General features: G+C 33.3%; 2 protein-coding genes across 3 annotated transcripts in view; one reads left to right on the forward strand and one right to left on the reverse strand.

Annotated features, from left to right (window-relative positions):
• The first annotated feature begins 1382 nt into the window (after positions 1 to 1382).
• Serinc1 (serine incorporator 1) lies at positions 1383 to 21401 on the forward strand. Its single transcript, XM_077802029.1, has 10 exons — positions 1383 to 1541; positions 10128 to 10289; positions 12918 to 13087; positions 14546 to 14625; positions 14838 to 14975; positions 16696 to 16865; positions 16976 to 17066; positions 18475 to 18619; positions 18716 to 18946; positions 20032 to 21401. The coding sequence occupies exons 1-10, from the start codon at positions 1503 to 1505 to the stop codon at positions 20165 to 20167; spliced, it is 1362 nt and encodes a 453-aa protein (XP_077658155.1). The 5' UTR covers positions 1383 to 1502; the 3' UTR covers positions 20168 to 21401.
• Positions 3555 to 23317, reverse strand: part of Hsf2 (heat shock transcription factor 2) — a 56230-nt gene continuing 36467 nt past the window's right edge. Inside the window, exon 14 of one of the 2 annotated variants that reach the window (XM_077802025.1) lies at positions 3555 to 5792. In XM_077802025.1, coding sequence (XP_077658151.1) covers positions 5635 to 5792 — 158 coding nt within the window. In that variant the 3' untranslated portion in view covers positions 3555 to 5634. The remainder of the gene's footprint in view (positions 5793 to 23317) is intronic. The other variant, XM_077802027.1, reaches the window with a different exon arrangement.

The raw sequence follows: 23317 nt of genomic DNA on the forward strand, positions 1-23317 counted from the left end.
TATCATTTATAAAAGCATGTTATATCATTTAATTCCTCAGTTCTAGAAGGTTCATCTTCACAACTCTCTTATTAATGAGGATACTAAGATTCTGAGGAGTCGAATATCTCCTTATATTCAGAACTTATACTGAAAGCAGGGTTTAAAATGCAGAACTTGGCGGTCAAGGGGTGTGAAGATGACAATTACAATCAGTGAGAAGTTACAAACTAAGTTGATAGCTTCTCCCCACTTGATAATTATTCCATGTGTTAAAAATAACTTTGGTTCTATATTAAGGAGTCCGGTAATTCTCAACCATTTCTTTTTGGTTATCTTCTTCAGTCCTATATTTTCAGTATGACTGCAGTGTAAATTACTTTAAATGTCGTGTCTCATTTCTGATTTTCAAGCTTGCATGTCAAAAGCAAATGAGTTATATTTCAGACTTTAAGTCCAACATTTGCAAATTAATATTTTCTTATCCAATACCATTCCTTCCCCCCCGCTTTTCTTTTTGCTCCTAATCAATTAATGATTGCAGTTCTCCCATATTGGTAGGTATTACCCTACCTCCACTACGTAATTTTGGTAGCTATTTTGTGACACGTTCTAGTTATTAGTTATGGCAATAACGATTTCAAGTTTAAGTTATTCATGTGTGCTAGACTCCTCCTCTAGAATATTCTCAAGGACCATTCTTTATTTAAAAATAAAAAAAGAAATTTTATGTGAATATATTCCCTGAGAATGTGCATTATCACCTAACAGGCAAGGGTTCCACATATTTCAACAGCTAATGACAGCCAATAAGATGTTTCATTTTTAATAATTAGTATGTTTCATCTAGGAATTTTTTAAAATGTGAAAACTTCATATAACATCTTACTAGGACAAGAAACTAAAATGTGCATCAGTAACAAACAGAAGTGATACAGAGAACTGAAAGCACCAGATGAATATAAACATCCCAATAAAATTTGTCCCAGGTAGTTAGCTGCAGGAATAAATTGCGTACGAAAGAAGCAAAACAGTCGCTAAAGGGGAGGAAATTAGAAATAAGTGGAGGTGGGACAGATAAACACCGAGGTAGAGAAAACAAGCTATCTTTAAGCGGAAAGGTAACTGATGGAGGAAGGCAAAATGTCAAACACCACTTCAGTTCTGTGTTCTATTAATGCTCAAAAGCAACTAAATGGTAAGTAAAGGTTCTCCTCACATTGTTTTCTTAATTTGAGAAACTACGTTCAGCCCTACGTAGCCAGAGTTCTCCAAACAGCAGTCTGCAGGATAGGAATCTATCAAGAAGCCAGAGTAGGTCGCCGCCCAGGGGTGTGCACGCTCAGTGTCGGCGTAGTTCTCGCGTCACATCCCAGGAACGCCTCGCAGGAAGTGACGTGCCACGGAGGGGCGGGCTGGACTCTGCGCAGGAAGTGTCTCTCAGATAGTAAATAAGCCCTGAAAAGCAAGAAAGAGACTGTCTCCATTTTGTCGGCGCTCGCAGTTCTTGCGACGCTGTGAAGATGGGCAGTGTTCTGGGGCTGTGCTCCATGGCGAGCTGGGTGAGTTGGATCTTTTCAGCGTCCCGGATGCTAGCGTGAGAGACAGGAGAGAGCCACCAGAGCAGGGCTGGGTGAGGCCCAGCGGGAACGAGCTACCCCACCCAACAGGCAGTGCCTTCTGTCCCCATTTTCTTCCCTTCTCCTCTGGTCACTCCGATTCAATTTCTGGGCCTTGGGCCTTGCGAAGAACTTACCATGGGGGTCGTGAGATGCAGTGCAGATTGAAGGTGAACCAGATCGCAAAGATGGAGCGAGCAGTAGTCCCCTCCCGCACCGGTTTCATAAAAACTGCCTCCCTTTCTTTCGGACCCTTTAGGTAGGCCGCCTTTTGTGTCTCCCTAGGCCTTCTCTTCAAAGGCTTCGGCCTTTCCGTCTGCCGGGAACTCTTATCTTTTTTTGTCATCTCTAACCGGGCGACCTCAGACTGCGGCACTGCCATCCCTGGACCAGGCCTCTTTGTTCTGACCGGCCGACTACATTTAAGAAGTGTCCGTTATCTGTGACAGCCTGGCATTGATTTAGTGATACCATTTCTGAAATAAACAGTCTTAGCTGTGCCACTGGGTCTTTGGCCTTGATGACATTAGGAAGTTACTGTGCTTCTCAAGTAATAATTTTACACACCTGGAAAAGCTGTTCAGTTTGGTAGTGTCAAATGTCTTTTGACAAAAAGCATGCATGTGCAATCCCAATTTTGATGTGCTTTTGGGGGTGTGTTTCATTTTCGTTAGTTACAGAGTCGTAAGTGTGAAACCATTTTCATTTATAGTTGCAAGATTTCTTAATCCAGGTGGCACACATAACCTCAGTTTTTAAAAGCTAACTTTCCCTCCTTCCAAAAAAATTAAGACAGAATATTGGCAGTACATTAATAAAGATGTAACTTTGGGTGAAGTATTTAGATTAAAATGTTGTGATTTTTAAATTCCATTTCTAACAATTGCTCCTCAGACTACCTGAGTAATTCCATTAATATACATTAACCCATATAGTGATTATTTTACATACCTAACATCTTTTCAAAAAACGTTTTATTGTGGCTTGAACTGTAAATGTTAAATTTTAATCAAAAAATTATATCGAAGTTGTTAGTCTAGCCCATTCTCTTGACTATGTTGTATTCTTGCAGTTGAGTATGGAAACCTATTTTTATCCTCTAAAATATTGAGAGTATAGTTGAGTCTATATTGAGAATTTTATACAAAAGGGATGAGTTTAGTGTAATAAGAAGTACTATATTTAATAAGTGATTATCATGAGATTGTTGTCCTTAATTTTTTTGGTAAGATATTATGTAATCATATTTGTAATATCAGATTTTGTCCAGTTTTCTTTGTAGATTGTATAGACTTAAAAAGAGGGATATGTGTTTTCCATTGTATTCTCATTCTTGAGTTCAGTGGTGAACAACATTTTTTGTCTCCAGGAAAATTGATGTATGTAAGTTTTAAGAATTTTTTTTTTTATGTATGTCTTAAGTCAGGAAGAAGATAGCTTTAGAGGATACCTTGAGAACAAGTATATACAACTACTTTTGTTGACTAGAAGAATGCCCTTGATAAAACTGACACTGCCTTTTAGTCAGTGTTAATTAGATACTCTGAAAAGGTAGTATCATGTAAGCAGTTTTCTTACCTTATGATAATGAGGTCTCTAAAAAATAGAGAAAGCTAGGTGACCAGCATTGCATATCATGCTTCTAAGTCATTATGGCTGACTTAAGAATTCATAGTGTGTAATATGAGTCCATTCTTTCCTATGTTTTTTACATGCTTCTGTCTTTTTATTTCTGAATTATGCAATTTTAGTGCATATCTGTAGTAATGAGATTTGCCTTCTGATACACAAATCCATCTCCTTCCACATTCTAAACAGTTAATATGTTCATTTACTTAGAAGTTTTAATGAAATTAAAATTATTCAAATTTTCAAAACTCATTCACATCATTAAATTAGTCAGGTAATATAGAACTACAAACAAAACAACCTCATTTTTTTTTTGCATAGATTTCTATAGGTTTAATCAAATTTAGTGAAAATCATTTTCTTATAATTGTGGAACATTTTTGAACTATGAAAAATATGAAAGAGAAAAATTACTAGTCACTTTTAATGAGGCACTTCCCCCATCCTAATCTTGACATTGGTCATTGGTATTGGTGAATAGAAGAGTGACTGGACCTTGTAATTCAACAATTATCATTTTTTTGCCCAAAGAGCTTGTAATTACTGAGTGCCTATTTTTTTGCCAGCCTCTGCTAGTTTTTATTTTTTAATACAGTGACATTTTTTTTGTAGAAATGATTCATAGTTGCTGTGAAGAGCCAAGCAATTCAGACTATAAAGAACATTTTTAAATCACCAAAAAAATCCCATCACCAATTTCTTCTGTCAATGCATATACACAATAGATGGATGAATAGACTATTGTAAGCATTTAAATGTTAGCTCTTTTATTATTTTTATTACGTAGAATGTTCATTAGTTCATCTATGTATAAATATACAACATTTTTTCCTTTCACCTACAACTTTTTGTATTCATTGAAGTTATTGCTTGCTTTATTTTCTGTGTATTTAACTAATTAACCCCAGACTTTTCCCCAGCTCTTAATTTTTAGGAAAGGTAGCATGCTAAACATGTTATGCAGAGCAATAAATTGAGTTTATCTTTAATTTAACCAAAGAAAAGGTAAACTTAAAGAATTGCTGATTTTTTTTTTTTTTTTTTTTTTTTTAATCAGGAAGAGTTTCCTAAACAGGTACCTCTAAGGAGGTGATTCTATAGCAGTAGCTTTCAGTAATGCTTGATTTTGTCCCTACACCTACTGCTGGGACATATGGCATTGTCTGCAAACATTTTTTTGTTGTTACAGCTTGAGGTGAGGAATGCCACTTGCATCTCCTGGGTGGAGGCCAGGGATGCTATTAAGTATTCTGCAATATACAAGGCAGCCCCCAGCCATGAAGAATTATTCAGCTCAAAATGTCAGTAGTCTCATGGTTGAGAAATCCTAAGTTTAGACAAAAGATTGTATGAAACACTGATGTCAGACACATTTTAAGGACATTTTAATTTTAAATTCACTAATAAAGAGGTATAAAAACTTAGTATTCATCCATTCTTCTGTATCCTAGCTTTTTTTAAATTGATTTTAAAAAAAAATAAATGACAGCAGAATGCATTACAATTCTTATTACACATATACAGAACAGTTTTTCATATCTTTGGTTGTATATAAAGTATATCCTAGCTTTTATTAATGACCTTTTAATTCAGAATTCTACAAGCATATTGTTCTTTGTGATTTAAGAAAAGACAGTGTACTCACATTTTCACTTTTGGGAGGCAGTGTTTCTTTAAAATATTATCTCAGTATTTCTAAGTAACATTTATATAATATATGCCTAATTTGGAGGGCCTTTTAGTTTGTTTTTGTTCTATTTTAGACATTGTCATCTAACTGGAAGATTAAGACTTAACACCTGTTCCTTGATTTCAACTGGCCTTCATCCTGCACCCTTACCAAAGTCATACATACATAATTATTATGTCCCCTTGTCTTTCCATAATACTTATAATTTTAGTTAAACATAAGTTGTGACTATTTAAATGAGTTAGTATATGTAAAACTATTGTAAGCATTTAAATCTTAGCTCTTTATTATTTTTATTACTTATAATGTTCTTTGTAGTTCATCCGTGTAATAAATATACATTAATTTTTCCTTTCACCTACAACTTTTTATATTCATTGATGTTATTGCTTGCTTTATTTTCTGTGTATTAAACTAATTAATAACCCCAGACTTTTCCCCAGCTATTTGCATGTCTAAGTAAGTTTAGATGCGTTTAATGGTTGATCTGTCCTTTGAAGTTAGGTCTCCCAGGAGGTAGACATGCTTGCTGCCTGAGGTTGTGCTGTTAGTCTTGCCAGGCTGCAGCTGCCTTAGGCATGAAGGCAACTACCTAGGACCATGGAATCTTGGTGTCACCAGGCTGCTGTGTACTGTACTCCCCCCACACAGGAATTTCTTGCTCCTGCACCATGGACAGTATCCTGATCAGCCACCCCCTGTACCCTGAAGTGTTACTTAACATTGAGCACTCATCCAGGCCTCCAGCATCCTCCTCTGGTTGACAAAGGCAACAGGGCAAATGCTGTTCCACTTCTTCAACTCCAAATCTCTCATCAATAGTTTTGAGATTGTTGTCATGGCCTGTATTAATCTTTCATTGAAAATTAAAGCATCTGGAAGAAAAAGAGATGTGATTAATGTATTCTATCACCTCTCCCAGTTAAGAGCAGAAAGAACTCCCAGCCCCTGATCATTGATCAGAACTACATTAACACCAAAAAAAGTTTTAAGGCAGAAAAGAGGCTGCTAAAGGAGATGGGACATTGTGTTCATGTCAACTATCCCCATAAGACATTGTGATTGTACTTATAAGTCTTAGAATGTGAAGTTAGTTAAACCCTGGTTCATGCTGCCTGGAATTTTATGGAAGACAGTCTTTGAATTTGAATCAATGAATCCATATTTTTATTCAGTTTCAACCAAAGACTATAACATTTGCTAAATGTAAAGACTGTCAAAAAAGAACCACAGGATAGACAACAGACTTCCAAAAGCCCTTACAATGATGGAAGAAAAGACAGCAAAGAAGCAGAAATAAGAGAAGTATAAATTGGTCAAGGTCAAGGACACAATAGTTCTAGAGCATGTAGTATAAGAAGATATAATAATAGGTGGAGTTGATCTGGAACTTACAGCTTGAGATGAAGTAAGTCTCACACTCAAGTGAAAAAGCCCTTGAAGACATAGTCATATTCCGGTTTAGGCCAAACATCCAAGAGATGATTATTAAGAGTTAATATAGAAATGTTTATAAAAGAAAAAAAATCCCATTCTTGATCTCAGAACAAGTCTTAGGGTCACTCAAATACTTCCAAGAAACAGGCATGAAAAGGCATCATAGGAACTTAATTGCAATTCTTATATCTACTTTGGTAAGGTTATCTGTTTAAATGTTTTGACCATTTTTTAATTGCTTGGTTTGCTACTGAGTTTTGAGAGTTCCTTTTAAATTCTAGATGAAAATGATTTATCATATACCTGACTTCCAAGTATGAGGCATATAGCCTTTCATCTTCTGAATACTATCTTAATTTTAATGAGGCACACATTATCAATTTTTTTCTTTTGTGGGTGGTTTTGTATTATAACCAGAAAATCTTAAGTGAATTTTCATATATGGTTTGATTATAAAGTTCACTTTTTAAAAATATATGGATATCCAGTTACTTCAGCACCATTTGTTAAAATATTATTCTTTCCAATTTTATTTGCTGTGGCATCTTTGTCAAAAATCCTTTGACCATAGTTGCAAGTCTATTTCTGTACTCTGTTCTTTATGTGTCTATTCTTTTCATCTATAGCACTCTGTATCTGTACTGATTTCTATAGCTTTAAAGTTAATCTTAAAGCGGGGCATGGTGGCACCCGACTGTAATTCCAGCAGCTTAGAAGGCTCAAAGCCAACCTCAGCAATTTAGCGAGGTGCTAAGCAACTCAGTGAGACCCTGTACCTAAATAAAAATTAAGAAAGAGGGCTGGGGATGTGGCTCAGTGGTTAAGTGTCCACTGGTTTCAATCCCCAGTACCAAAAAAATACAAACAAACAAACAAACAAAAAAATCTTAAAATCAAGTAGTGTGAATTTTCCAAATTTTATACTTTTTTTAAAAAACAGTTTTGAGGTATTCTAGATCCTTTTCCATATGCATTTTAAAGTAACTAGTTTATTATTAAACTATTATTGGGATTATCATTGGAGTTGGTTTGAAACTCATCAGTTTGTAAAGAATTGATATTTTAAAAATATTGAATCTTCTCATCCATGAACACAGCATATCTTGCCATTTATTTAGGTCTTTGATATCTTTCACCAATATTTTGATATTCATAACTTGAATCTTATGTATACGTTGATAGATTTATACCTATGTATTGCTTTTATTATTTGCTTAATTTAAATTTCTAATTGTTTGTAGCTATCATATAAAAACGTTTGATATGTGTATGTTAACTTTTTACTTTATGACCTTATTAGGTTTGCTTGTTAATCATAGTTGCATTTTTATAGTTTGTTTAGGATTTTCTGTGTAGTCAATTGTATTAAGTGTGAATAAGATAGTTTTATGTCTTTCATTATGATTTGTGTGTCTTTTTTGTCCCCCTCATTGTACTGGCTAGGATGTTCGGTGTGAAAGTATGAATACAAGTGGCAAGCGCAGATTTCTTTGCCTTGTTTCAGAAGTTAGGGGGAATACATTTACACTTAAAGCATTAAATGTAGTTGAGAGCAACAGATACTTACAAATGCCCTTTATCTAGTTGAGGATGTTCTGTTCTATTGCTTGTTGCTGATATTTGATCACAAATGGACATTGAAGTTTGTCAAGTATTTTTTTTACATTTATTGGGATGAACATATAGTGGCTTTTATTTCATCTTAATCTGATGAATTTCATTGGTTAATATTTCAAGTTGAACCAGCCTGATTTTCCCAGACTAAACCTATATTATCTTTTGGCTTGAAGTGTTCATTGGAAGTGTGATTTCTTTCTCTCTCCCTCTGTATAAAATATGCCTTTATTTTTCTGATTGTCATTGTCTTTAAGCAGTTGATTGTGGTGTTATTGATATAGTTTCATGCTTCTTTTGTTAGGGCTTCATTGAATTTGGATCTGGAAGTTCATAATTTTTGTTAAATTTGGGAAATTTTGACAATTTCTTCTGACTGGCAGAGACTAGTTTTACTTATATTCATTTTAAAGTTATCTGGCAACGGTGTGATGCTTTTTATCAGTTTTTCATCTTGGATCTTTTCTATTGCTGTATCTTCAGATTAACTAAACTTTAGTTCTCTGTCTTACCAGTATTCTTTGGGTTAAGATATTTAAGTTGGTATGGTTCTTTTAAATTATCTTTCATGTCCCTCCTCAACTTGTTTTCCTCTATTTCCTTGAGCATGTAATGTATACTTATAATAATATTATAAGACCCTCTTTATTAACTCAGTAATCTGTTATTTCCAGGTTGGTTTTGACTAATTGAATCTCTTTATAGATTATATTTACCTACTTCTTTGCATGCCTGCTAGTTTTTTAAATAGATGTTACAGAAATTTTACCTTGCTGAGTGTTAGATAAGATATACTTACATATTTAAAAAATAAATTCTTGATCCTTGTTTTGGACATAGGTGAGTTATTGGGAGAGAATTTGGTTTTTTCGTTACTTTTAAGCTTTGCTAACTGAAACAAGTACAACCTTAAATAAAATGGCAGATTTTTTTTTTTTTTCCTTTCTCCCCTGTGTTATTTCTCTGCCCAGGGCTTCAAGGATTAAAATATGTTTTTTTTTCACTCTAGGTGATAGAACTCCCAGGTACCAGCTGCCTCGACCCACTTGAGTAATTTTTGCAAATGCACATGTCAACCAGTGCTCAGCTAGAGCTTGCTGTCTGTGTAGCTTTATCTTCTCCAGGATTTTGACCTAGGAATTCTAGTTGCCTTAACTTCCCCAAATTCCCAGTTATCTCCCCAAGTCATGTAGACCATTCCTGCACTGGCATTCTCCCCAGGAAGAGAAATGGGCCAATCACAGAGCTCAAGGTGTCTCCTCTCAGAAATTGCTGTCCTACATTTATTGTTATTGTCTGAAATACTATTGTTACATTTATTTATTTATTTTTCCTTGTTAAGGCAGGAGGTTGGTCTGAATTTTGGTACTTACTGCAAGTCTTATTTTTCTTCAGTTTTATGTTTTTGTTCCTTGGTACCAAAGTTATTCTTTAAGTTTGTTTTTCCACTTCTCATTTCTTAGCTGTGTGATTCCTCTTTCCATCTTCTGCTATTACCTTTTTTAGGTTTCCCTTTTTAATTTTTTAAGCCTTTAGCTTTTTCTCCGTAACTCAAATGAAATACTTATAGGGAATTTTCTTACTGACTTACTATTTCAAAGTTCTGTCTATCTTTCTTTATCTGAAGGGAGATGTTTATTTTTAATTTTTGGTAAGAGTAGGCTTATATATTTGCTGTGACATACATTTCTGATCTACGGATGCTTAATATACAATATCTCTGTTTTCTGTGTTTTATCAGTTATTATGAGTCTGTTTTGTACAGTACTTCCTTCCTGTGACTTGTATATAGGTATGTATATTATGATAGCTGAGGACTAAGGGACAGGGACTCTAAGTTGACTTAGCATCTGTGCTACTCACTAATATTCTATATCATGGCTAAATTTTGTTTCTTGCGGATTATTTCTCTCCTTGTGTTATTTGAAGTAATTTTATTCATTTTACTTGGAATAGAGATCAAGGGCTTTTTATGCTTGACTTTGTTCTTTCTTTACATAAAAGTTATTAAGTTTTTTTAGTTTGTAGATAATACATATGAATCAAATACTTTTTGTACCTTGGTAATTGGTCAGTCCTCCCCCTCTTTGAACAGGTTGGATATAAAATTTCATTAAATAATTTAAACTGTACTTATAAAATAATTTTCTTTTTCTCAGATACCATGTCTGTGTGGTAGTGCCCCATGTTTGCTGTGCCGATGCTGTCCTAGTGGAAACAACTCCACAGTGACTAGATTGATCTATGCACTTTTTTTGCTTGTTGGAGTATGTGTAGCTTGTGTAATGTTGATACCAGGAATGGAAGAACAACTAAATAAGGTTAGTTTTTTTTCTTACTGATTGATTACTTGAAACTGTAGAATATGCGTAAACCTGATATTTGGGTATTAAAAAGAGACTAATGTAAAAATAAATAATGTGTAATTACAAAAATTTTAGTAGCTCATAACTTTTCGGAAAGAGACAATATAAGGTCGCTCATTAAGTTTTGTGATGGTGGTAGAGAAAAGTGCTATGATAATCCAAGGAAAGAAATGATGACAGAATCTCATCATGTACCATGGAAAAGGGGCCATAATTTCGCCCTGAAAATGGGACATTCTAAAAATAAGTAGAAATTTTATTTGCATAGATAGAAAATTAGGAAGCATCTCCAGCAGAGTATCTATGCTTTAGGAAGATTAATACTGGTAATTAGGAAGGATAGAAGTCAAGCAGTTAAATCCGGAGGCCATTACATTGATTAGCGCTGTTTTATAGAATACTGATTAGCATTTATATTCTAATCAATTAGATTACAGTATGACTGCAGTGGTTATTAGTCATTTACGATTCCAAGTTAAAATAAAATTGATTAGAATATTGATTAGCAATATTTTATAGAGGCCTTAAACTAGTTTTTTTTAATATTTTTTTAGTTGTAGTTGGACACAATATCTTTATTTTATTTTATTTATTTTTATGTGGTGCTGAGGATCAAACCTAGCACCTCACATGTGCTAGACAAGCGCTCTATCGCTGAGCCACAGCCGCCGCCCCAGCCCCTTAAACTAGTTTTTTATGGGTATAGAGTTGACTGAATCTGGCTGGCATTTAAATATTGATAGTGATGGAATCATAAATAACAATCAGGATCTGATCCTAGAAAATTGGCAGGAAGGTATTACTGTTAACCCAGAATGAAAAATAAAGGTATTTTATTTTTTATGTTGTTTTTTTTTTTTAAAGGGAATCAGATTGTGAAAGGAGCTAGGAAAAATATAGTAAATTTAGTTTCTAGCACATGACATGGAGATTCTGCATCACATACATGTGTATATTTATATATCTTAATTTAGGCTAGTATAACAAGAATACCATAGGCTTAAACAACAGAAATTTTTCTGATGCCAGCATGGTTGAAGCATGGTGAAGGTATTCTTAATAATTTGCAGAGGGCCATCTTATATTCTCATATGGTGGAAAAGAACATATAGGCTTCTCCTTTATCTTTTTATAAAGTCACTAATCTCATCATGAAGGCTTTCTCCTCGAGATCTAATTAACCTCTCCCCAAACCCCACTTCCTAATAATATCCCATCAAGGATTAGGATTTCAACATAGGAATTTTGGACAGATGTGTACTGTTATGTGAAATACATAACAGTACACATCTGGCAGGAAGCAGAAAACATGTTGTATAACTCAGAGAAATCAGAGATAGAAGTTATCTTGGAGTTACAGATAAAAGTTGAAACCCTGACAGCATCTGCTGAACAAGACCATTCAGAGTGAGCAGTGCTACTAGAACTTTGCCAAAAGTTATTTAAGGGGTTGATAGAGAAAGGAGAACCTCTGAAGGAGCAATAAGAACAGAAGAACCAAGAGATGAACAGGCCTTAGGAGTAGACCTTAAGACTTGAGAACTCTTACATGACTAGTGTCATGAATCTTTCAAGTGTTGGGACTGAAAGGAGTGTTAAGAAATAATTCATTGTCAAATATATGAATAATGTAGTTATGGACAATACCCCGGGTTATTTTAAAAGTCTTTTTTGTACTGATTACCGTATGACATTTTCTTTTGGGTGGTGCTGGTGATCAAACCCCAAGGCGTTACATATCACACAAGCTCTATGCTACTGAGCCACATCCCAAGCTCCTTACAGTTTGACTTTGTGAATGGTTATCAGTCTTTCTCAAGATTCCAAGTTAAAATATAAAATGACTGCTAGCCATGTTAAATCAAATCTATTCATGGTTAGAAATAGCACTTACAGAATAAGGGACCAAAATTCAAAATGAACTTAACTTTAGTTCTTAGAAACAAACTTGGTTATTCTGATTCTTTAAAACTTTTATTGACTTTTTTTTTTCTCTTAATTTAGTCTATCACGGGGCTGGGGATGTGGCTCAAGCGGTAGCACGCTAGCCTGACATGTGTGTGGCCTGGGTTCGATCCTTAGCACCACATACAAAGATGTTGTGTCCGCCAATAACTAAAAAATAAATATTAAAATTCTCTCTCTCTCTTAAAAAAAAATTTAGTCTATCACAGTAGAATACAAGTTGTAAAAATTGAGAATAAATCTCCAACTCAAACATCCAGTTTAGGATTAACATTGGTGTTTTATCATTTGATCACATAGAAGTTTACCTCTTTTTTAACTTTATCTGATTAAAATATACCAGGCTTGTGCTGGGGCTGTAGCTCAGGGGTAGAGAACTTGCCTAGCACATGTGAGGCACTGGGTTTGATCCTCAGCACCACATAAAAGTAAATAAACAAAGGTATTGTGTCCATCTACAACTAAAAATATTTTTAAAAAATACCAGGCTTAATCTTGATTACATATTCTTCATAAACTATAAAGAAAACTTTAAAATTTTCAAATCTTTATTTGATTACAGAATTTTCATCTTTTAATGAAAACATATGGATCACAAATTCATTTTTGTTTTTTTAGATTCCTGGATTTTGTGAGAATGAGAAAGGTGTTGTTCCTTGTAGTATTCTGGTTGGCTATAAAGCTGTATATCGTTTGTGCTTTGGCTTGGCTATGTTCTATCTTCTCCTCTCTTTGCTAATGATCAAAGTGAAGAGCAGCAGTGATCCTAGAGCTGCAATACATAATGGGTGAGTTTTGAATAAACTTCAATATAAAATTCTGGATAGCCTCTTCACTAATTCTGCTTAAAGAAATTTTAAAGTAGCCAGGCATGGTGGCACATGTCTGTAATCTCAGTGGCTTAGGAGGCTGAGGCAGGAGGATCATGAGTTCAAAGCCAGTCTCAACAACTTAGTGAGGCCCTAAGCAACTCAGCGAAACCCTGTTTCTAAATAAAATACAAAAAAGAGCTGGGGATATGGCTCAGTGGTTAAGTACCCCTGGGTTCAATCCCTGGCACCAAAAAAATAAATAAAAGAAATTTAAAGCAAAACAAATATAATTTGCAGAATTATTTTGTCTGTTCACGAGTAAGGTAAGAAAACTTTTGCTTCTACTAAAATATGTCATATTTGGGTGTTAAGTTACAGCTTTGGGTTATTTGTTGGTATAACCTGTTATTTATAATGTTTTACATTTTAATCTTAAAAAGAAAAAATATATATATGTATGACTATTAAGAAAGAGCTGTTCCTTCTCCTTTTAGCCTTTGCTGGATCACTGCTGTTAAAAGGAATTCTCAGTTTGCTAGACCTACAATGTAGACAAAATGTAAAACTTTATCTCTGGAACAGGGTATTGTGATCAATTGTACTGGACAACCCAGAAAGAAACTTCGCCCTCCCTCCCCCCCTGCATTAATGTTTTAAAAAATATCTGCTATTGCTTTTCTGGTAACACCTAGGAATAAACAAATGGAATATTAATATTAATGAGAAATATGATGTGATAGTTTTTATTTCATCTTTTTTTTTTTTTTTTTTTGTGTGTGTGTGTGTGTGTGTGTGTGGTGCTGGGGAATTTAACCCAGGGCCTTGTGCATGTGAGGCAAGCACTCTACCAACTGTGCTATATCCCTAGCCCTCTCGTCTTGTTCTTTTACTCATTGATTGTTTAAAATTATTGTTTTAAATGGAGGCATTTATCATATCTTTATTAAAATTTCATTTTTATATTAATTTTTTAAAACATTAGTGTTTAACCTGTATACTTCCTCAGTTTTCTTAAAAAGGATTTTTAGTATCCCACTTCTTATATTAAATAAACAAATATTCTTATGAGTTAATTGCAAATATACCTTTCTTAAAACTATCTAAAATGCAGTTTATGTAATACTCTTTTATGATTTTCAGGGTATCCTCAGAAAGAATTGAACAGTTTTATAAAGTGTGAAGTATAGCTGTTCTTTAAGATTCCCTTATAATATTTCATATATGAAATTATTTGGGCTGGGGATGTGGCTCAAGAGATAGCGCGCTCGCCTGGCATGCGTGCGGCCCGGGTTCGATCCTCAGCACCACATACAAACAAAGATGTTGTGTCCGCCGAGAACTAAAAAATAAATATTAAAAAAAATAAAATTCTCTCTCTCTCGCTCTCTCCCTCTCTCTTTAAAAAAATAAATATTATATTTATTTTCATTTTAGATTCTGGTTCTTTAAATTTGCGGCAGCAATTGCAATTATTATTGGGGCATTCTTCATTCCAGAAGGAACTTTTACAACTGGTAAGAATTTTTTGTTGTTGTTTGGTATGATATTTTATGAATAAAACTGAAATAATAATTGTTACTTAGCTCTGTAACTCATTTTGTTTACTTTTTTTTCCCAGTTGCAAAATCAAGGCTTTAAATTCTACTTTCCCTTTTGTGTACTGAGATTGTGAAAGGAAATAATAATAACTAAATTCACTTATATGTATGCTATTTTTTTCTTTCAGTATGGTTTTATGTAGGCATGGCAGGGGCCTTTTGTTTCATCCTCATACAGCTAGTCTTACTTATTGATTTTGCCCATTCATGGAATGAATCATGGGTTGAAAAAATGGAAGAAGGGAACTCGAGATGTTGGTATGCAGGTAAGCTTTCCTCTCACAAAACATCTATGATGTACTAGAACTTTTGTAAAAACAGGCATGAGACTAGAGGGAAATCACTTAGGATTTTTTTTTTTTTTAAGTTTTTATTTTTTAGGTGTAGATGGACACAACACAATGCCTTTATTTTTTTTTATGTGGTGCTAAGGATCGAACCCGGGTCCCGCCTGTGCTAGGGGAGCGCCCTACCACTGAGCCATAATCCCAGCCCAACACTTAACGATTTTTGGCTTTTCATTTTAAGTTTGTGAATAACACCACATCACACTGTATCAGCAATTTAACTTGTTGAAAATCTTTTGATAGATTAACTGGGAACATATCTAAGAATCTAAATAGGAATAATGTTTCAAAGCCTATTGCTTAAATCATGTGCAATTTCTAGCCTAACTTCCTGGTTTATAATCAGGTTAAAAGTAAAATTTTAAAGGGAAGAGTACTCCTAGAAATAAACATGGTGATAGAATTTATAAAGAACAACAAACAGAAAAGGTGTAAAAACTTTGGGATGTTATTTATATATATATATATATATATATATATATATATATATGTATAGGATTCCTGTAAAGGATTCTATTATGTGTATCAGTTAACTCCTAAGGAGATTTCTATAGTAGGGAAATTAAAAGTTTATTTATTTATAATATATTTATTTATAATAATGAGCTTGAGTCTTACGTTTACACTAAAAATGTGGGTCAAAATTCAGATGCTTATAAGAGCCAAATAAGTAACAAAAATAAAGGAAGAGAAGAGAGTCTCAATCCTTGTGCAAATAGTAGAAACTGCGATGAATAGGAGAGTATGACTGTCCCAACTAAAGTGTAGTTACTGCTCAGCTCCATGTATTAATTGTACTCAGAGAACATGAACTCATCTTTGTTTGATCCTTTTGGTTTTTTGGGTTTTTGTTTTGTTTTATTTTAAGCCATACATTTGAATTTTTAGGGAAAGTAATCTGGGTTTTAGGTAACAAAAACTTAAAACAGTACAAGCCAAATCCAGTTAATCTGGTAACCTAATTTTTCTCTCACACACCTAGTTTATGTTGTTTGGCTTTTAGTCTTTTGGAAATTTCACTTACCTAGCCTCATTCTTCATTGAAAAGTCTAAGAGTTTCTGTCTGTGTGTTCTTTGCTATTTCCCCAGGGCCTGGAATGTTGTAGGCATTCAACAGACAATTATTGAATGGATGCCTTGTCAGTGAGGGAACTCTAACAAATTCTTACACATTGAACACATATTAGCACAAAGAAAATGCATGTTTTGTATATTGAATTTTAAGATTTTAGTTGTTAAGGAAAAGCATCATTGTTTTGTAGGTTCAGCATTAACAATGAAAATATTTTTGTTTTTCCATGCCCTATGTATAACTGAATAATTATAGTTCTTTTAATAGTATTCTTGTTCTAGTTACCTTTATTCTGAAAATAATGCCTAATGTACATGAACATGGTTTGTAAATTGTTAGATAGATATTCCTCATGAAAAAATCATACTAGTGTTATCATACTTGAAAATATGTACAGACTGTAGAATTATTCAGTGATAGAATTCAGAATGAATTTTCTTCCTTGCTTTTGTAGCCTGCATTTGTTAGTGACTTAAAATATAATTTATTGATAAATTGATAGGAATTCATATCAGTTCCTAATATTTGTGAAAAAATCTTATTATTTAATTGTATTATTTTGCACAGCCTTATTATCAGCTACAGCTCTGAATTATCTGCTATCTTTGGTAGCCATCGTTTTGTTCTTTGTCTACTATACTCATCCAGCCAGTTGTTCAGAAAATAAGGCATTCATCAGTGTCAATATGCTCCTCTGCATTGGTGCTTCTATAATGTCTATTCTGCCAAAAATCCAGGTATGCTCTTCATAGTATCACTTTTTATGAAACTTACACCTTTCTGAATCTTCATAAATCTCAAATGATGTCAGAATATTCATCCATATTGTTTAACATTTTGTTTATAGGAGTCACAACCAAGATCTGGTTTGTTACAGTCTTCAGTAATTACAATCTATACAATGTATTTGACTTGGTCTGCTATGACCAATGAGCCAGGTATGTTTTGTTTTTATTTATTTAATTTCAGTGAGTCCCATAGTATTTCCTTTTATTCAGAGGTGGTTATTTGGGGAGGTTAAGCTACTTAAAATTTAGGCTCCTAGAAGAATAAAGCATGTATATAACATCATTTCAGGGCTGGGGATGTGGCTCAAGCGGTAGCGCACTCGCCTGGCATGCGTGCGGCCCAGGTTCCATCCTCAGCACCACAAACAAAGATGTTGTATCCGCCGATAACTAAAAATTAAATATTAAAAAAAAATTCTCTCTCTCTCTCTCTCTCTCTAAAAAAAAAAAAAGTAACATTTTATCCTTGAGGTATTACAATTTTTTTTCACTAATTTTTTTCCTTCACCAACAAAATTATAAGGAAATTATAAGAAATAAGAGTTATGTATAGGAAGAAAAATCTCATTAAGTGATTTTTGACTTTAGTATAATGTTTTTCACATTCTTCTTTTTCTCTGACTCCCTTGAAATTGAATATAATTGGATTTTATAACAAATCTTTTTATTGGCATTCCATGAGAACAATAATCAACATATTGTTATTTGGGGAGATAGATTACTTTTAGAAAAGGAAGAAAATATTCTTTGCCTAAAATAAATATGTATTATTTATACGTATATATATATATGTATATATATACGTATAAATACATACATAATACATATTTGTGTACACACACAAAAGAAAAATGTTCTCTGAATCTCATTGAGTTTACAGAATTTTAAATGCTTTATTACTTGTCAGAGAAAGATTTCTAATTTTTTTCCTTAGTGGTTATAGAAAATTATTAGTCATTTGTGTTGGAGATGAGCCTTCTCTAGTTTTCAATAAGATAATGAAGACTACCAGATCTGGCTTTGTGGGAAGAAAAAATACATATATTTTGGACACTTTAATAAACTTTGACAATCTTTTTTTTTAAATGTTAGGTTATTATATCTCTTTTGTCATTTCTTCAAGAAATCATTTCTTGCTTTTATAGTGTACTTCTGACAAATTGATAAACTTTATGAAGTCAGTATTGTAATTCCATAACACATGGTAGAAAAGCCAGTGCATTATGATTTAGAACATTTTTTTCCTAATTACTAGAATTTTACTAACATTAGATCATCTGAATTTATCCATTTTCTATATATGAAGAGATTGTATCTTTCACAGGTTGAAAATAGAATGAACAAACTTTCCCAAGTGCTTCTCTGTAAAATGAACAGTATAAAGCAAAAACAAAAAATCTTTTGTTAATGAATACAAATTATCCTCAAGAATTTTATTGTTATAATTGTGCTTTTTCCAGCAAAACTTTTTGAATTTGCAGTGGTAGAAAGAGAACCCTGTGCCTTAAGTAATTCCGTTATTCTTAACATTTTATTTTGACTTTCATTTACTTTACAGAAACAGATTGTAACCCAAGTCTACTAAGCATAATTGGCTTTAATATCACAAGCTCTATCCCAAAGGACGGGCAGTCTTTCCAGTGGTGGCATGCTCAAGGAATTATAGGACTAATCCTCTTTTTATTGTGTGTGTTTTATTCAAGGTAAGAAAAACTAATTTTTTAAATAGGAAGTCAAGCTATTGATTTAGGAATCACTTTTGAAAAAATCATTTACTTTTTGTCATCTCTTTAACACAGCATCCGTACTTCAAACAATAGTCAGGTTAATAAACTGACTCTAACAAGTGACGAATCCACATTAATAGAAGATGGTGGAGCCAGAAGTGATGGATCACTGGAGGATGGTGATGATGTTCACCGAGCTATAGATAATGAAAGGGATGGTGTCACTTACAGTTATTCCTTCTTTCACTTCATGCTTTTCCTGGCTTCCCTTTATATCATGATGACCCTTACCAACTGGTACAGGTACTTATATTTTATAAAAACTTAAGATGAGAGAATTCTGATTTTTTTCTTATAGTTGTTTTAAAACATGATTGGATTCAAAATACTTTTTAATCCTCTAATATATTTCAAAATTTACAGCTAAGTGAACAGTGAGAGCAGCACAAGAAATGCAGACTTGACTTTCTTGCTTTAGCAATAATGGAAACATTGAAATAGTTCCAAATTTTGAAGTGACTGAAATAGAAAATTTAAAAATCTAAAGTATGATTTTGTGCAAAAGATTAGTGATTCTCTTCAAGATATCAGGCAATTCTGTTTAATTATTTTTTAATGCATAATATTCTTAGATAATGTGTAAGATTACTTTCAGTACCACCTAAAGATGAAGAAAAAAGATTATTCTTTGCTGCCTTTTTTTTAAGAGCAGCTTTTACTGATATTTAGTACTGAAAATGTTTTTTAAAATTCCTATGCCATATCATTAAGCTGCAAGAATCCTAATAGTTCTCAATAATTCAGTGTGGTTGTTAGATAATAGTAATTGTTAAGACTTATAGAGCAAAGATTTGTTGGTATATTTCATTACTTAAAAGTCAGCTCAATTTGGGGTCTGTTTCTTACCCAGTCTGTAAATCTAAGAAGCAAGGGAAGTGGGTGGAGATAGGTTGGGCGTGGTATACCATATACATTCTGAACAGTCTTCATGTGTATTATCTGTTTATACAGAGGTCACATTCAGTTTCACTTGCAAGAAATATATAAAGTAATTCAGAATCATGCAAAAGAACTACTTAAAAGGCTTTGTTCCTGGGACTGGGGTTGTAGCTCAGTGGTAGAGTGCTTGCCTCTCATGATTGAGGCACTGGGTTCTATCCTCAGCACCACAAAAAATAATATTGTGTCCATCTACAACTAAAAAAAAATATATTTTTTTTTAAAAAGGCTTATGTTATTTCATTAAAAGAAACACCATTAAATTTGTGGAAAGCAAAGCAGCAGATTGTTGCTACTAAAGAATATTTCTGAATAAAGTTAGTACCTTTATGGCTGATGATACAACACTCTTCCCCCACCTTCCCTTTTTGTTTTTTCTTAAATTTTAGGTATGAGCCCTCTCACGCAATGAAAAGTCAGTGGACTGCTGTCTGGGTGAAAATATCTTCTAGTTGGATTGGCATCGTGCTGTATGTTTGGACACTAGTGGCACCACTTGTTCTTACAAATCGTGATTTTGATTGAATGGGACTTCTGGCATGAAAGTCCTACTTTGGTCATCATTTATTTGAAATTAACAGTATTCCCAACTTTTGTAAATTGTGTATGTGTGTGCTTCCTGTGTAACTTCTCTGGTATTGTTCTGGCATGAATTAGATTTTATTGCTTGCTGTTTTATTCATTATATTTTGCCACGTGCATTGATCATGTGAATTAGAGTGAGTTGTAAAGGCAGAGTTTTATGAATAATGGTGGTGATTTTATTAATAAAGTGGACATTGGTAGGCTTATCTCTCTCTGCTCTAAGTATGAAATTAAAAGTAAAAACAAAACTGTCAGTTTGCTTTTAAAAGTTTGCTAGACCTTCCTTAAGCTGTTTTAGAAAAAGCATAAAAGTAAATGTGTATGGCTGCCTTTTGAAATATTTTATGTGTTGCCTTATGGGAGACTATGAAGAACATAGTTATTCTAAAATTGTATAAACAAGTTCACTTACATGGTTAGTTGTCTTAAAAATGCAGGTCACTCAAATTCATTTAAGATTTACCATTAGTATAAAAGTAGAGAACTTAGCACAAGAAAGGTATATTCAGTGGACAGTGGTGTAGATTATGGATAGAGGTTGAGGCATAGAACCTTCAAGAAAAAAGTCAGATGGTTGGTGGTGGTATTGAATACTCAGTGAGATTAGAGATTGTTATCTTCCTTGGGTAGATATGATGTCCTTCTTCAACAAAATGAACTTTGTTTTGGTCATTATAAAATCACTCGAAGTATGGGTTTAAATTGGAATGCCGAAGGATTTAGACAATGTTTTAAAAAAAGTGGATTAGAAGGAAGTTGTTGGAACTTAGGAAGTTTTGCAATTCAAAAGTGGGAAACTTTTGATAGAGCAGAAATTACAAAATACTTGGCTTCAGAAGATAATACATTGATAAAATCTAGTCAAGTTCTCATTTGAAAATTGAAGAAACTGAAAGACATAAATAGCTCCAATTGATTATTAATATTAGCATCCTGACATTGAAGAAATTTCTATTTAAATTACATGCATAATTGATTTTGTATCATATTAATGTTGGATAATTTATGTAATATGTGTTGCTACTGTCCAGCATGCTTTCTATCCATAAACTAAGGCCAGAATGATGGATTATTATAAACTCTTGCTTACAGTAATGTATTACACAGCTCAACAGATGTTTAAAACTGCTTTTGTATTTACTGCCAGGCAATTGAAATATATGTTATTATAATCTTTCACCTTGAAAAATCAAGCAATGTGACAGTTAATTTAGATTAAAAACTCTTAGAAATTTGTATAATTATCTAACAAAGCTTTTAAAATGTACTTTTGCTTCTTAAAAATATTTATTAATGCAAATGGAGCATAACAATTAAGTTTAATTCCCCAACTTTATTCTGTGTTAATATTGTATTCCACAATTTTGAATGGCTGTGTTCTCCTAAATAAATGAATTCAGAGAAAGTGAGAGTGCATTAAATTCTTTAGTAATTAAAATTGAAGGGACTTGAATACTCAGATCTTCCTTTTTCCTATATAAAAAAGAACCTGGCACTGGATAATTAACTGGTCATTTTCTGGTTTGACAACTGAATTGTTTTCCAGGTGGTTTTTATCCCTTTGGTTGTCTTTATATAGAGAGTCCTTCTTAGTTAGGCATGACTGTAGCATTCCAAACATACATATCACCCCCTTTTTTTTTTTTTCTTAACACTTAAGGTTTTAAAGTGCTGCATATACCATCTGTTATGAACATATACTGGAAAGTTTAGCTGTTGGTCACCAGCTCTTTCTTGTCCTACTTAACATCCCCCTAAGGCAAAAGAAAAATGGAGGAATGAAGCATCTTCCTTGAATCCAGATAGTATAGAGACTTACCCTTGTAAAACACAAGTCTGATTATTTTTAAAGAAATGCCATTAATTCCTCCATCTTCATGTGAGCTCTTCCCTAAAGTTGATCCATGTGAAAAAAAATGCATCAAAACAAGGTACTATCCCTTTTAACAATTATTCTTTCCATACTTAAAAGAAAGATACACATCATCTTCATTATAAATTTTACCAAAGCACTTGGGGAAAATCTATAGATTGTTTTAATGTCCCAAACTGGGATAAAAATTTACTTATTTATTTATTCAACAAAATTGAGTCTTTAAGTGATGTAGCATTTAAAAAAAAAAATTAATGGTGAATTCTAATGGAGTCCAAAGGATTGAAAGGTTTGTCTCTTTCTCATCTGAAGTCTAAAATTAGTTTCAAGGACTAATGGGTGGCTCTAAAAACAATGATTAAGGAAGCCAAGAAAACATACATACATATATATATATATATATATATTTTAGTTATAGGTGAACACAATGCTTTTATTTTTTAATGTGGTGCCGAGAATCGAACCCAGTGCCACACAAGTGCTAGGCAAGCACTCTATAACCTCTGAGCCAAAACCCCAGCCCCAAGTTTCCTTTTGAATATATATTTGGAAGTCCTGATAGCCAGGGCGAAATAAGGGATAAGGAGGAATGCATGGGGAAGATTATCAAAACAGACTTAGGATAGTACTATACATCATTTCTTGATATTTATTAGAACTTAATTGTATGGTTATTTCATTGCAAAGATGAAAATATACTGTTCTGATAATCGGTATAACTGAAAATGGACTTTTTAAAAATGTCTAGAAATATTAGCTAAAAGAAACAACTTCTTAGCTGCAGATAAGTGTTAACAGGAACATCCATGTATAACTTTTCACACAGTAAAAATGGGTATAAAATTCTTTGGGGAAGCCAGGCAAATATGAGAGGTCAAATCCCTCTAGTATTCTTTTTTTTTTTTTCCCTAGTATTCTGATTACATTTAAAAGAAGCATGTAACTGCTGTTATTTTAAAACAAAAATCTTAAATTCCTTCAATATTTAAACTTAGAAAAACCTTAAAAAGGACCAATGTAATAACATTTTTCAGTTTTTTTAGAGTGATTCAATTGGGAAGCTCCAAAATGCCCCCAACAACAAGGAACTTGATCATATCCCACAATGAGAAAAGCAATGAGAATGTTTCTCTCCTGTTCATAAAATCTTTATTTTAACAAGCTTTGGAAAAGTGACCTCTTTGGTTCATGCTGAAAACTGTTCCAGGGTCTTGAGC

This window comes from Urocitellus parryii, chromosome 8 (assembly GCF_045843805.1).
Source record: "Urocitellus parryii isolate mUroPar1 chromosome 8, mUroPar1.hap1, whole genome shotgun sequence".
NCBI classification, from domain to species: Eukaryota; Metazoa; Chordata; class Mammalia; order Rodentia; family Sciuridae; genus Urocitellus; species Urocitellus parryii.